Below are 12,195 nucleotides of genomic sequence, written 5' to 3' on the forward strand. Positions count from 1 at the left end.
CAAATTGGTGTTTTGGCTTTTAAATCAGCCCCTGTGGGTTTGGATAAACATGAGTCAGCCCCCTGAGCCTGACCCATTCTGAGTAATGGCGAGCAGTGTGCTTCTGAGTTGGTACCTTTGGGGGCACCTCTGATGGTGGTGCCCGTGCAGGACTGTCTCGACAGCCTGCAGGGACCTCATCTCTCCATCTTTTCTTATTCTGTAGCCACCAGAAACGGACTATTGTATGCACTTGCCATTTGGGAAATTAATAGACCAGATAATGTGTGCATAAGAAAATGGACTCCCATTTTTAAAGGTATAATAAAACTTCATTTTTTGGACTGAGGTTAGCCCTGTCTGACTTAATGAAAAATATGAATTACAGAATTTGTAAATTCTCAGCTCATTTAATAACTGAAACAAGGCCATCCAGTTATTAAATAATAGAATTCATTAAAAAAGGAGATGGGAGTGTTCGTGATTAATGTATCAAATCACTAACCTCAAACAGCCCGTTTTTCTGTCAGGTTTAGTCTTTTAGAAAATAATGTGTTTTTCTTAAGCCAAACACTTTATCTTATTTATATAGTTAATCTGTGCAGGGAGCTATATTTTTTTCAGTTGAGGGTTTGAGGATGAGCTTGACTTTGTGGAGGCCAAACATTATTCCAGTGAGGATTCTCATTAACGTAGTCCTCATTCTAAACTCTTCTACTGTCTCTCGTGGCCCAAGAGTAGAGCAGTGGCCTCTGTGAGTTTCAGGGCGGGCAAGGAGCATGGGCCAGGTGTTTCCAGATGCATTGCAGGGGAAGGGTCCCCTCCATGATCACCCTCCAGGTCAATGTCATGGCTCCCGCAGGCTCATCGCCACAGGCCCTGCTGTCTCTCACCTCTTTGCCTGGCTCTGAGCTGGGTCACTCCGATTTGGTTGATGTATATTTATATAAATACTTATATTGCTCATGTAACTTGGACCCCCTAGAAACAAAATCAATAATTTCAGTATAGTGGAATATTTTATATATACGTAATTAAGCTATCAAAGGTAAGAAAGTGAAATTAAAAAATAAAAAATTCTGTGAAAGACAGTTTTGTCAGAGCAATTAGAAAACTAGACCAGAACTAGGAAGGCTTAATTTCTATTCTGTGTCACCGATGATAATTAATTTAGAGAAATTACTTAAATTCCCATTTCTTTAAAAAAAAAAAAAGTCAACTAGCAATATTATGGCACGTTGTTAGAATATGGTCTTCCTAAACTGACATATTCCCAACCGGATTAGAACATCTATGTTATGTATTAGGCTTCAGTACAAACAAAAAAAACCTGAAATTATTCCCAAATACTTTAAGTGATAAGAGATGCTTTTATCTTTAGTAGTTCTGTGTTGCTTATTTGTAACTGGGAATGCAATTTTGATTTCTACACTAATGATGAGAGTTGGGGGGCCCTAGGTTGTCAATTCTGAGGACAGCAGCCTTACCAGCCCGGCCCCAGAAATGTAAACCCTCCGCAGGGGAGAGACTAACTGGATTTTTATTTAATGCCTGTATAAAACAGTAACTTCAGGTACAGAGTAATTATAAACCCTCGAGATCTTTAGATATGCCATTAATTAAAAATATGTATCAATTAAGGTACAGAATTGTTTTATTTTATTTTACTATAGCAATGCAGATAAATATTCATTTCTAAACTATGAAGACTATAAAAACTGGAGTAAACAATGTAGTTTCTAGCCCTAGCTGACTAGTAGCTCAGTTGATTGGAGAGTCTTCCCGATATGCCAAGGTTATGGGTTCAATCCCCAGTCAGGGCACATACAAGGAGTAACAATGAATGCATAAAATTAAAAAAATATATAGTTTCTATAAAATTAGGAAAAACTCACTATGTTCACAACTCAGTGTAAGGGATATCTTTACCTTCCATGTGTCTCTATACAAGCTATTTCTGGAATAGTTGATGCTTCCAGTAAAGATTTTTAAAAGCTGATCTAACTTCTACCCTGAATTCTCGCTATCAAGATCATAAAATGAAATTATATTTTCAAATTACTCAGAATTCTGACTAGTGATAGAGGAAAATAATGATGGTGATGAGTCAAATGGGAAATTGAGCAATTTTTCAGTCCACAAAGTGGTGCCTTTTTCTCCAATGAAGGGCATAGTAGCATGCCAAACTATATGAACTGTTCAGTTGTGAATGTGGGGGATCCTTGTATGTCTGATGATGGGGAACCAGAAGGCCTTCAGCGCCAAGTTTCACTCTTCTTATAGTTTTGCATTTTTTTATTGTGGTAAAAAACAAAACATTTGTCATTTTAACCATTTTTTTTTTTAAGATTTAAATTTTGTTTTACTTATTGATTTTAGGGAGAGAGAAGGGGAAGGTGGAGAGAGAGGCAGGAACATTGATCTATTCCTGAGTGTGCCCTGACTGGGGATCAAACCGGTTACCTCTGCATTTCCAGACGATACTCCAGGGGTCCCCAAACTTTTTACACAGGGGGCCAGTTCACTATCCCTCAGACCATTGGAGGGCCGGACTATAAAAAAAAACTATGAACAAATCCCCATGCACACTACACATATCTTATTTTAAAGTAAAAAAAACAAAACAGGAACAAATACAATATTTAACATAAAGAACAAGTAAATTTAAAACAAACTGACCAGTATTTCAATGGGAACTATGGGCCTGCTTTTGGCTAATGAAATGGTCAATGTCCAGTTCACTGCTAGCCGTAACAAGTGATGCAAGTGTGCATCAGTTAGTCTAGATCTGGTTGGAGATTTCAGATGTTTCCCCTATTATAAGACACCTCCTAAAAATAAGACAGCCTCTGTCTTTTGGGGGTAATATTAATATAAGACAGGGTCTTATAATAGGGGAAACATGGTGTGTAGTAATGTGGGGGGGAGACTTTTGGGCAAAGGGAGGTTATAGGGGCCATTATGTTGTGGTACATTTGGGGAATACAGGGGCCATTGTACCGTGTAGTAATGGTTATAATGCTTTGCCTTTCTTCCTACTTCTGCTGTTATTTCACACTGCTTCTGGTGATGTGGGGCACTGCAGCCGCAGACCGGATATGCGTCATATGATGCGCTTCCGGAGCCCTGACGCATGTGTCCGCGTCACCGGAAGTAGTGCTGTACGTGAGCGACGCCGCGCTTTGCAGCGTGGCCACATATAGTACTCCTGTGCTCCTCTCACTGACCACCAATGAAGGAGGTGCCCCTTCTGGAAGTGAGGTGGGGGCCGGATAAATGGCCTCAGGGGGCCGCATGCTGCCAGCAGGCCATAGTTTGGGGACCCCCTGCGATACTCTAACCAACTGGGCTATATGGCCAGGGCTGCCATTTTAACCATTTTAAGTGTAGAATATACTGTCATTAATTACATTCACAGTGTTGCCTGACCATTACCACTACCTGTTTCCAAAATCTCCCATCACCACGGACATAAACTCTATATCCATTAAGTAATAACTCCTTCCCTGATAACCTCTAATCTATTTTCTGTCTCTATGAATTTGCCCATGGAAGATATTTTCACTATTACTGTGTTTTGTTGTAACCTGCTTTTGACTAAATATGTATTTTATTTTATAAACAATGTAAACTAGAGAGATAAGAATAATGAACAGGGCATTCCCTCAGAAACTCCACCAGGAGGCAGGCTTTTCCTGGTCCCCACTCCTCCCAGCACAGAGACAGCTGGTTTGACTGACCGCCAAGGGCACACACCTGCACTAGGAGGTTCAGCGAGAACCTGGAGTGGTCCAAGCGTGTCCTGCTATGTGAGGAAAAGAGGCCGTGGCCACTGGTCTGGTGCGCTTCTGGGGGCGGACCAGCCTGAGGCCTGGTTTGTTTGGATCTCTAAGTATCAGGCCTTCCCCAAAGTGACCTGAGACCAGTTTCTCCAAGGCTGGTCCGGACTGTGCTGCTTCCGACCACTGACATTTCAGAGCTGTGGGCTTCCACTGGGTTACGGTGATAGGTGGACCACCAGTGCTTCTAACATAAACAAGTGCTTGCTGGGGTGATAGTGTCCATGAGACTGTCTGTGAGACCAGAGTCACTCTGAGACCTTGCCATCATGGTGAACAAAGGAGGCAACCCACTGTCCGCAGCGCCAGCATTGCTGGTGGCCCCTGAGAGCCATTTTGGAGGGCAGGGTAGGCTGGGAGGGCAGAGGGAAGGGCAGCCCTGGGGGTGAGGTCAGGTAGCAGCTTGAACGGGGGGTCCTTGGGAGCAGCCTCTCTGAGCCATGATGCCTTACAGTTCCATCGGATCTGCTCTTTCCTCCCTTCTTCCATCCGGTAATTACTTCCTGAGGGCCTGCTGAGTTTCACGCACCTGCTGGGTGCTGGTGAGCTGACACGAGCCCTCGCAGAGCTCACGGTTTCTCTGGGGGACCCCTGTTAAACCGGGAAACAGATGGGACTTTATATGGCTAGATGTCCATCTTCTAGCATCTGCCTTTGAAAGCAGCCTTAACCTTTAACTTGGTGAAAATTTCAATCTCATTCACTTGGAAAATTTTCTTGCCACTCTTGGACCTGAATATAAATTTGTGTTCTTTGAATAAGCCTCTTTATGTTTATTCATTAGAGTTCATGTTTTCATTTGACTAAGCTTATTCTAAACTCCACTAAATAAGAGAATTCCAGGCATTTAGCATCCCTAGGGAGAAGGGATGGTTACACTCTTCTATAGATATAATTCTGTGCTTTTCAAAGTGCCGGTGCATCAAAACATGGAAAGTTATTTTTTATTATTTCTGAAGTTACATAATCATATTTGTTAAGCTATTTTTAGCTAACTTCTTTTTATGTCAAAGCAGGAGACCCCTCTAACAAGAAGACCCCCTCCGGGGTACCAGCACACCTGGTTCCTTCCCCAAGGCGCCTGGCAAAACTGCAAGCTGATGGCCAGATAACAGAGCACCTCTCTGAAGTGCAGGTTTCTGCACAGGTCCCCGGGAATCAGAGCCCAGCCCCCTCCCAGGACCAGGAGCTGACTCAGGAGGGAGCAGCCCCTGCGACAGAGCCGTCTCCCCATAATCGCATCAGCGCTGAGCCTCCACCACCTCCCAGCTCAGCAGCACTTAGCGTTTCCCAGAAGGCCCAAGGCTCATCCCCAAAGCAGAAGGAAGGGGATATTCAACAATCAGATCTTTCTTCAAAAGAAACAAGCTCAAATCTCCCTGAAAATGAGGCCCTGACCTCCGAGAGGGTATTGGGTGAAGCAAGGCAGGCTCCCACCACTCCTGCCAAGGGTCCTCCTTGGCACCCCAACCCACCACTAGTCCACAGACCTCGGCCAGACCCAGAGGAAGAATTGGTGAAGGTCAAGGCAACCCCCACTGACCCAACCTTATGTGAATCTCTGCAAGGGCCTGGCCCAGCCTCCCTGGGTCCCCCTAGAACCCAGGATGAGGAACCTGAGCCAGCCAGTCCACCGCCCAGCAATTCCCATCATGATCTCCCAAGAGAGCCTTCTGACCCTGATGGGGCCAAGATGCTGGGACCATCTCTGGGAGATTCTCAGCAGCCTCTGGAGGAGGGAACCCCCAAAGCAGAGGTTGTCCGGGTCAGCACTCCTTCCCCGGGACTGCCACATCCCCAGGACGCAGCAGAGAGCAGACAGACCCAGGACAAGCAGGACCCAGCTGCGTGGCCTTCCCGGAGCCGGCCTGCGCCCAGCAGGCTGCCACAACCTCAGCTGCTGGCTCCCCTGCAGAGTCGGAGGCCCACACCCCTGCTGTCCTCACCCAGCAGGGAGGGGGCTTTGGGGACAGCCTCCGACCAAACCACGACTCCCTCCCCGAGGCACCCACCAGCTCCAGAAGGAGACCCTGGGAAACTTCCTCCCATCAGCCCTCCCCATCCCAAACCTCTACCACACCTGAGCCCCCACCCAGGCCATGGTGCTCAGCACTCCCAGGAGTTGAAACTCCCTCAGATCAGTCCCCCCACCCAGGAGCAGGCGCTGCAGCAGCAGGCCCAGGACCCGCCCCAGGAAGAGGAGGTGCAGGGGGTCAGGCTGCCTCGCCTTCCCACGCCCTTCATGGAGCCACAGCTGCCCCAGGACATGGGGGCTCGCCATGAGTCAAGGCCAACAAAGGAGAAGCAAGCGGCCAAAGCAGGCCGGCCCTCCAGCAAGAAGCTTCCAGCCTGACCAGGCGGTGGCGCAGTGGATAGAGCGTTGGACTGGGATGCAGAGGACCCAGGTTCGAGACCCCGAGGTTGCCAGCTTGAGCGCGGGCTCATCTGATTTGAGCAAAAGCCCACCAGCTTGAACCCAAGGTTGCTGGCTCCAGCAAGGGGTTGCTCGGTCTGCTGAAGGCTCGTGGTCAAGGCACGTATGAGAAAGCAATCAATGAACAACTAAGGTATTGCAACGCACAATGAAAAACTAATGATTGATGCTTCTCATCTCTCTCCATTCCTGTCTGTCTGTCCCTGTCTATCCCTCTCTCTGACTCACTCTGTTTCTGTAAAAAAAAAAAAAAAAAAAGAAAAAAAAAAAAAAAAGAAAAAAAGAAGCTTCCAGACATGCAGACCTCACCCCAAAACCAAGAGCCCATGCAGCAGATGGGAGCTAGAAAATAACTTCCTATCCAAAGAGGGACAACTGAAGGACCAGCACCCCTGGCAAAGGTGCCGCCCGGAGGCCACCAGACAGCCTAGCGGCCAGAACCCCAGATAGACCGACCCGCCCACAGGTGGCCACCCACCCTGGCCCCGGTCCTCCCAGAGAAGCAAAGTCCACCCCCCGGGGGATCCTGGGCTGCCCCCTGCCGAACCATTGCCTGGGGATCCCCATTATAGGAAGAGGAAAGGGGATAAGTACAGCCTTCCAGGAAGAAGGCCCACGCCACCCCCCCACCCCCCGAAATGACCCAGTTCAGGAGGTGGCTATGCTCACGAGAGCATTCTGGAGGATTATCACAACAAAAGAAAACTACCCTCAGCAGCGACTGGTCAACTCAGAAGAGTCGATCTCCACAGGCCTCTACGGAGTCTGCCCAGACAGTTTGGCTCCACGGGGCATCCAAGAAGAAAGGAAGGGGTTCATAAAAGGGGAAGGTCTTCCCAGTGGCCCGGCCCCCACCCAGCACTCCTTCACAGAGACCAGTTGGACCAGAGAGAGCTCTGTCCAAGGAGACGATATGTCCAGGCAGCAAATCAAAGAGAAACAGACCCGAAAGCATGGGGGACCCCACAGGACCAAAGCCTCGCCGCACCCCATAATTGGGCTGCCGAGGAGCCGGGCAGCCGGCAAGGAGGACTCCGAGAGAGGGGCTGGCAGAGCACCAGAGTTTCACAACTTCAGTGCCCCTGCTGAAGCGCTGTGACAGGCTGGAAGGCTGTGGCCTGGGCGCTGTGACTGCACAGACTTCCCTCTGCAGCCCCAAGTCAGCGCAGGAGGGCTCCCGCCGCCACGGTCCAGCCACCGCGTTCTGAGAAGGCAGCCAGTCTTTGGACTTGGGTGCCTCTTGTGTGGCTTGTCCTTGCAGCCTGGAAGAGCACCCCTTATAAAGAGACACACCAGCCTGTAGCGCCCCCTGCCAGCTGACAGCACCAGTCATAAAGGAGTGTCAGCCAGGAGCCTTGATGCCCAGATGCTTCTGTGTTCCAGCAGGCTGAGTTTGGTGTTGTATTGCCATTATATTTTGTTCTGTTCATTGGAAAAAAATACTTGCAGACAATTCTCTTACTCTTCTTATGCTATTGAGGAATCCAGAAGCAAGAACTCTGAGAGAGGAAGCCGTCCTGGGTTCTGGGTCTTGGACTCCCTCAAAGATTCCAAACCACAAATCAACCCACAGTTGATTTGTGAGAACCTTGTGGGGGTAGAGGACAAGTTCTCGTCGGCCTGACACTGTGAGCTAGCATTTCAGATGTGCTTGGCTCATATTGCTTTAAACCTGCTTTCCTTTGAAACATATTTCAAAATGAATACCTTCCTCCCTCTCTGAATAGGAATCTTATGTAGATTAGCTCCTGCCTTCATTATGCTGATCCATCTGGTTGAGTCAGTTAAAAGAATTAGTGTCGAGAAGTTCAGGCGGATACATTGTCCTGTATTCGTACCATCAGGATACTTTTGCTGGACAGTGACAGGCCGCCGAGCCAGCTTATGTGAATTCCTTAGAAGGGAGTAGAATATCTCACAGCCAAACTGTGAGGACCAGTTATTTTTTTTTTTTTTTGACTTTTTTTTTTTTTTTTTTTTTGGTATTTCTCTGAAGCTGGAAACGGGGAGAGACAGTCAGACAGACTCCTGCATGCGCCCGACCGGGATCCACCCAGCACGCCCACCAGGGGGCGACGCTCTGCCCACCAGGGGGCAATGCTCTGCCCCTCCGGGGCGTCGCTCTGTCACGACCAGAGCCACTCTAGCGCCTGGGGCAGAGGCCAAGGAGCCATCCCCAGTGCCCGGGCCATCCTTGCTCCAATGGAGCCTCGGCTGTGGAAGGGGAAGAGAGAGAGAGGAAGGAGAGGGGGAGGGGTGGAGAAGCAGATGGGCGCTTCTCCTATGTGCCCTGGCCGGGAATCGAATCCGGGACTTCCGCACGCCAGGCCGACGCTCTACCACTGAGCCAACCGGCCAGGGCCAGAGGACCAGTTATTGAGCATGACATGCACTCTTGTCATCTCCAGTATTTATGTCATCTACTGGATTCTTGTCTCCCAGACTCTTGTCGTCTCCTGGACTCGCATCATTTCTTATCTCTGCTTTTCTTCCCTCCATGTCAGCTTCGTTCCCTTGGATTCCAACGACTATATATCAGTTTCTGCACGTGGCAGGGAACTTGACCACTGACATCTCAAATTTTACATCTCCTTTAACAACTGGTAGTTCCCACTGCTAGAAATGGTTCAACTCAAATGGTCCTTGGTTGTAGATTTAAAAAGTTGAGGTAAATTCTCTGGTTCCACTTGGGTCAGGTGCTCATTCTTATCCTGGCTGGGGTCAGGGTCCTGTTTACACATACCTGCTGTGCCCCTGCCTACGGTCTGCACTTCCTGAAAAGAGAATAATTGTGAGCAAAGCAGTCGATCCTAGATTTGACTCTTAAAAAGTTACAAGATGTCTTTTGAATGCTTGTTATACTAAGTAGCCAGCAGCATGCTAAGTTGGCCTTGGGTTCTGTATTTTCAAAATGTAATTGACTAAATGTCCGTACACAGGTCTTACCTTCCATGAAAGGTGTGTGTCCACAGAATTAAACATTTGTCAAATGTTATTTCATGGACAGTAGAGGACATTGATGTTTTTAAATCCATGATGCAGTGGTCCCCTTGTAAAACTAAAGTAGTTACCCTCTGATCTTTCCAGTTCGTCCAAGATGAAAGTCATAAGGTGAATTTAAACATATAGCTTATTTGTATTACGTGAGTTCATTCAGCAAGCATTGATTGAGTGCCTCCTCTGTGCCAGACACTGTGACAATTGCTATGGGGATAGAGAGAATGAGGACCCTTCAGGGAGCTTGTCTGTAACAGGAGACATGAAGAGGGTTCGTTACAACACCATGGGCTTTGGGCAGCCAGAGGCCCTACAGCATACTGAGCTATCTCTAGTGTCAAACAGGCCAGAAAAATTATGTATTCACTTTTCCAGAATGTCCGAAGGGTACTAAGGAAGGACACCAAATTCTACCCGGGATGCAAAAATTAAATTGGGCAGCACTTTCAAGAGGAGGTCATCCTTCAGTTTTCAAGGTTGCAGAATGAGTCTACAGACTGATGGGAGAGAAGGGAAGGTCTCCCGGGAGAGCAAACAGCACACAAGCCTGGAGGCAGGAACAAGTGTAGCATATTCTAAGGACCCAGATGCCAGAAGAGCTCTAGGTGTGTGTAAATTCGAAGGGCTTCTGTGCTGTCTGTGCCAGTGAACAGTGAACCTGAAACTTGATCTCCTGGCAATGGGGAGCTATGAGAGGTTAAATTTTTATGTTTAAAGGTGGTACACAGAGGATATATTTGAGGAAGGCGATGTGGGAGGCAGGAAAAAAGGCTGAGAAGCGATTGTAATAATCCTCACAAGACAGGAAGGGCCTGAATTACGGCAATGTGGCAGGAATGGAGATTCACAAATTAGTTGAGTTGGTTGGATATAGGGGGACGGCAGATTGTGAAAGAGGAAAAAAGTAAAGGTCACCACCTATTTCATATGAGCTGTGTGTGGGGTGTTTTGGAGTCACCAGTAGCTGACTTAGGTGAAGCGCTTTATATTTTTACTTGGTTTCCTCTTTGGGCAGCTGTTTCTGAGGCCCCTTAAGGCATTTGGGTTGCATTTTCATTAGGGTACTATTGGGGAGTGAGAAGCCATATTTCTCTTCATTGGATTTGAAGGATATTCTAGCCTCCTTTGCTGGTATCTGTAAGTGTGTATGTGTGTGTGTTTGGTGGAATAAGTATCTCCAGTTCAGTGCAACTGGACATTTTATTTGTGGTCCAAGGAAAGGAGTCAACAAGATTACCAACTCCTGTCTAGTAAAATGTTTTTCCTGCTGTTACTGATTTTCTTGGTTAAGGAAAATTTCTGCTTTTTACTGGTAGAACATAAATATTTAAAATTTATCATTTTCCATCTACATTGACAAAGTTCATATCACTTCCATTTGCTATGTTTCTCAGCAAAGTTACCTTTATGTGAAAAAAAATTATGGACATTAGTCATTCTACTAGCTAATATAATCTTCAGCTTTTTAAAGGAAGTCTGGCCTATAGTACTCAAACCAACAAAGATAATAGCTTCACTAGAACTATTTGGAGCCTTCTTCAAATATTTAGAGAGTTAAATCAGTTATTTTCAAGCTTCAAAAGATAATTGGACAAAGGGCATAATTGGTTAAATCACAAAAAGAAGAAATAAAAATAATCAATAAATATGTCAAAAAGTATTTAACCTCACTATGAGTTAAAACCAAGAAGACAGTTTTGGGATATCAAACTAGCAAAGACAGAAAACAAAATACTACCTGTTCTTGGTGAGGCTGTGGATGAGCATGCTCCTGTGTCATCACGGAAAAGTAAATTAGCTCAACTGTTCTGGGGACAGTTTTTCAATATCTGTAAAAACCTTTAAAATTGTTCATCTCTTTAACCTAGTAATTCTAATTCAAGAATTGTCACAGGAAATAATTTATGCACAAGGACATTCATATTAGTGTCTTTATAATCTGGAAATAAGCTATCTTATGAGATTTAAAAAAAATAAGTTTTGGATAAATGTTATGGTATAGCCATATGCCAGAATGCTATGGTGCCTTTGGAGTCATGCTGTAGGAGAATATGGAGAAGAGGGAAATATTTGGTCCTCCAAACTTCACTTCAGAGAGCTGCACTATTTATATAGTGTCTAGGACAGCCTGCCCATAAAGGAATGTAATTAGTTGATCAGTTCTATTTGAAGGACGTTATTTTAGAAATCACTTTTCTTTATTGGCCAGGCCTTCAAAGAGGATGAGACGAGCACAACTCGGTCTTTGTGTTGATGACAGATAATGTTAGAAGACCAAATCTTTCATCTGAAAGGTGATGCCGAGAGCGTAGTCATGATTAGGGAAGCCTCAGACCTTTCCTTTGAAGAGTGTAACTTTAGAAATCCATGACTTCAAATAACACTAAATGTCAAAATAATAATTGGAAATTTCAGTTTCAGTACGATCTAGCTAAGTGACCTTGGGTGAGTTACAAAGTTCTCGTGTAGAAAATGGAGAGAATGATATTAGCTGTCTCAAGATTATGGTGAAGGTTAAATGAATGAATATATTGGAAACCTCCCAGAACAATGTCTGACACATAGTAAGTGCTCATAGAAGTGTGTGTTAGTCAACATGCAAGCACCAGAGACAAATTTTTTTAAAAAACTTAAAATTTTATTTTTCAGTTACAGTTTACATTCAATATTATTTTGTACTGGTTTGAGGTGTCCAGCATAGAGGTTAGGTAATCAATCATATACTTTACAAAGTGTCCCGCCAATATTTCCAGTACCCACCTGGCCCTATAGGTAGTTATTACAATATTACTGACTGTATCCCCCATGCGGTACGCTTCTCTCACTATGGATTTGTACTTCTTAACCCCTTCACCTCTTCACCCAGCCTCCCCCCCAACCCCTTCCCTTCTGGCAGCCATCTGTCTGGCCTCAGTATCAATGTGTCTGTTTCTATTTGGTTTGTTC

At 45.9% G+C, this 12,195-nt stretch overlaps 2 protein-coding genes across 2 annotated transcripts in view; both read left to right on the forward strand.

Moving 5' to 3' along the window:
- The window catches only part of LOC136393537 (leucine-rich repeat and guanylate kinase domain-containing protein-like), a 113,519-nt gene that overhangs the window by 62,099 nt on the left and 39,225 nt on the right, over nt 1-12,195 (forward strand). The gene's annotated exons all lie outside the window — the stretch shown is intronic.
- On the forward strand, nt 3,078-6,257 carry LOC136394013 (caskin-2-like). Its single transcript, XM_066366542.1, has 2 exons — nt 3,078-3,144; nt 4,835-6,257. Exons 1-2 carry the CDS (start codon nt 3,078-3,080, stop codon nt 6,169-6,171), a joined length of 1,404 nt encoding a protein of 467 aa, XP_066222639.1. The 3' UTR covers nt 6,172-6,257.

Source organism: Saccopteryx leptura, chromosome 2 (assembly GCF_036850995.1).
Source record: "Saccopteryx leptura isolate mSacLep1 chromosome 2, mSacLep1_pri_phased_curated, whole genome shotgun sequence".
NCBI classification, from domain to species: domain Eukaryota; kingdom Metazoa; phylum Chordata; class Mammalia; order Chiroptera; family Emballonuridae; genus Saccopteryx; species Saccopteryx leptura.

Bases quoted from the DNA above. Each gene is read 5' to 3' on its own strand.
- LOC136394013 (XM_066366542.1), top strand. From the start codon at position 3,078: ATGCGTCATATGATGCGCTTCCGGAGCCCTGACGCATGTGTCCGCGTC. The intron at 3,145-4,834 runs GTGAGCGACGCC...ATGTCAAAGCAG, and splicing joins CACCGGAAGTAGTGCTGTAC to GAGACCCCTCTAACAAGAAG.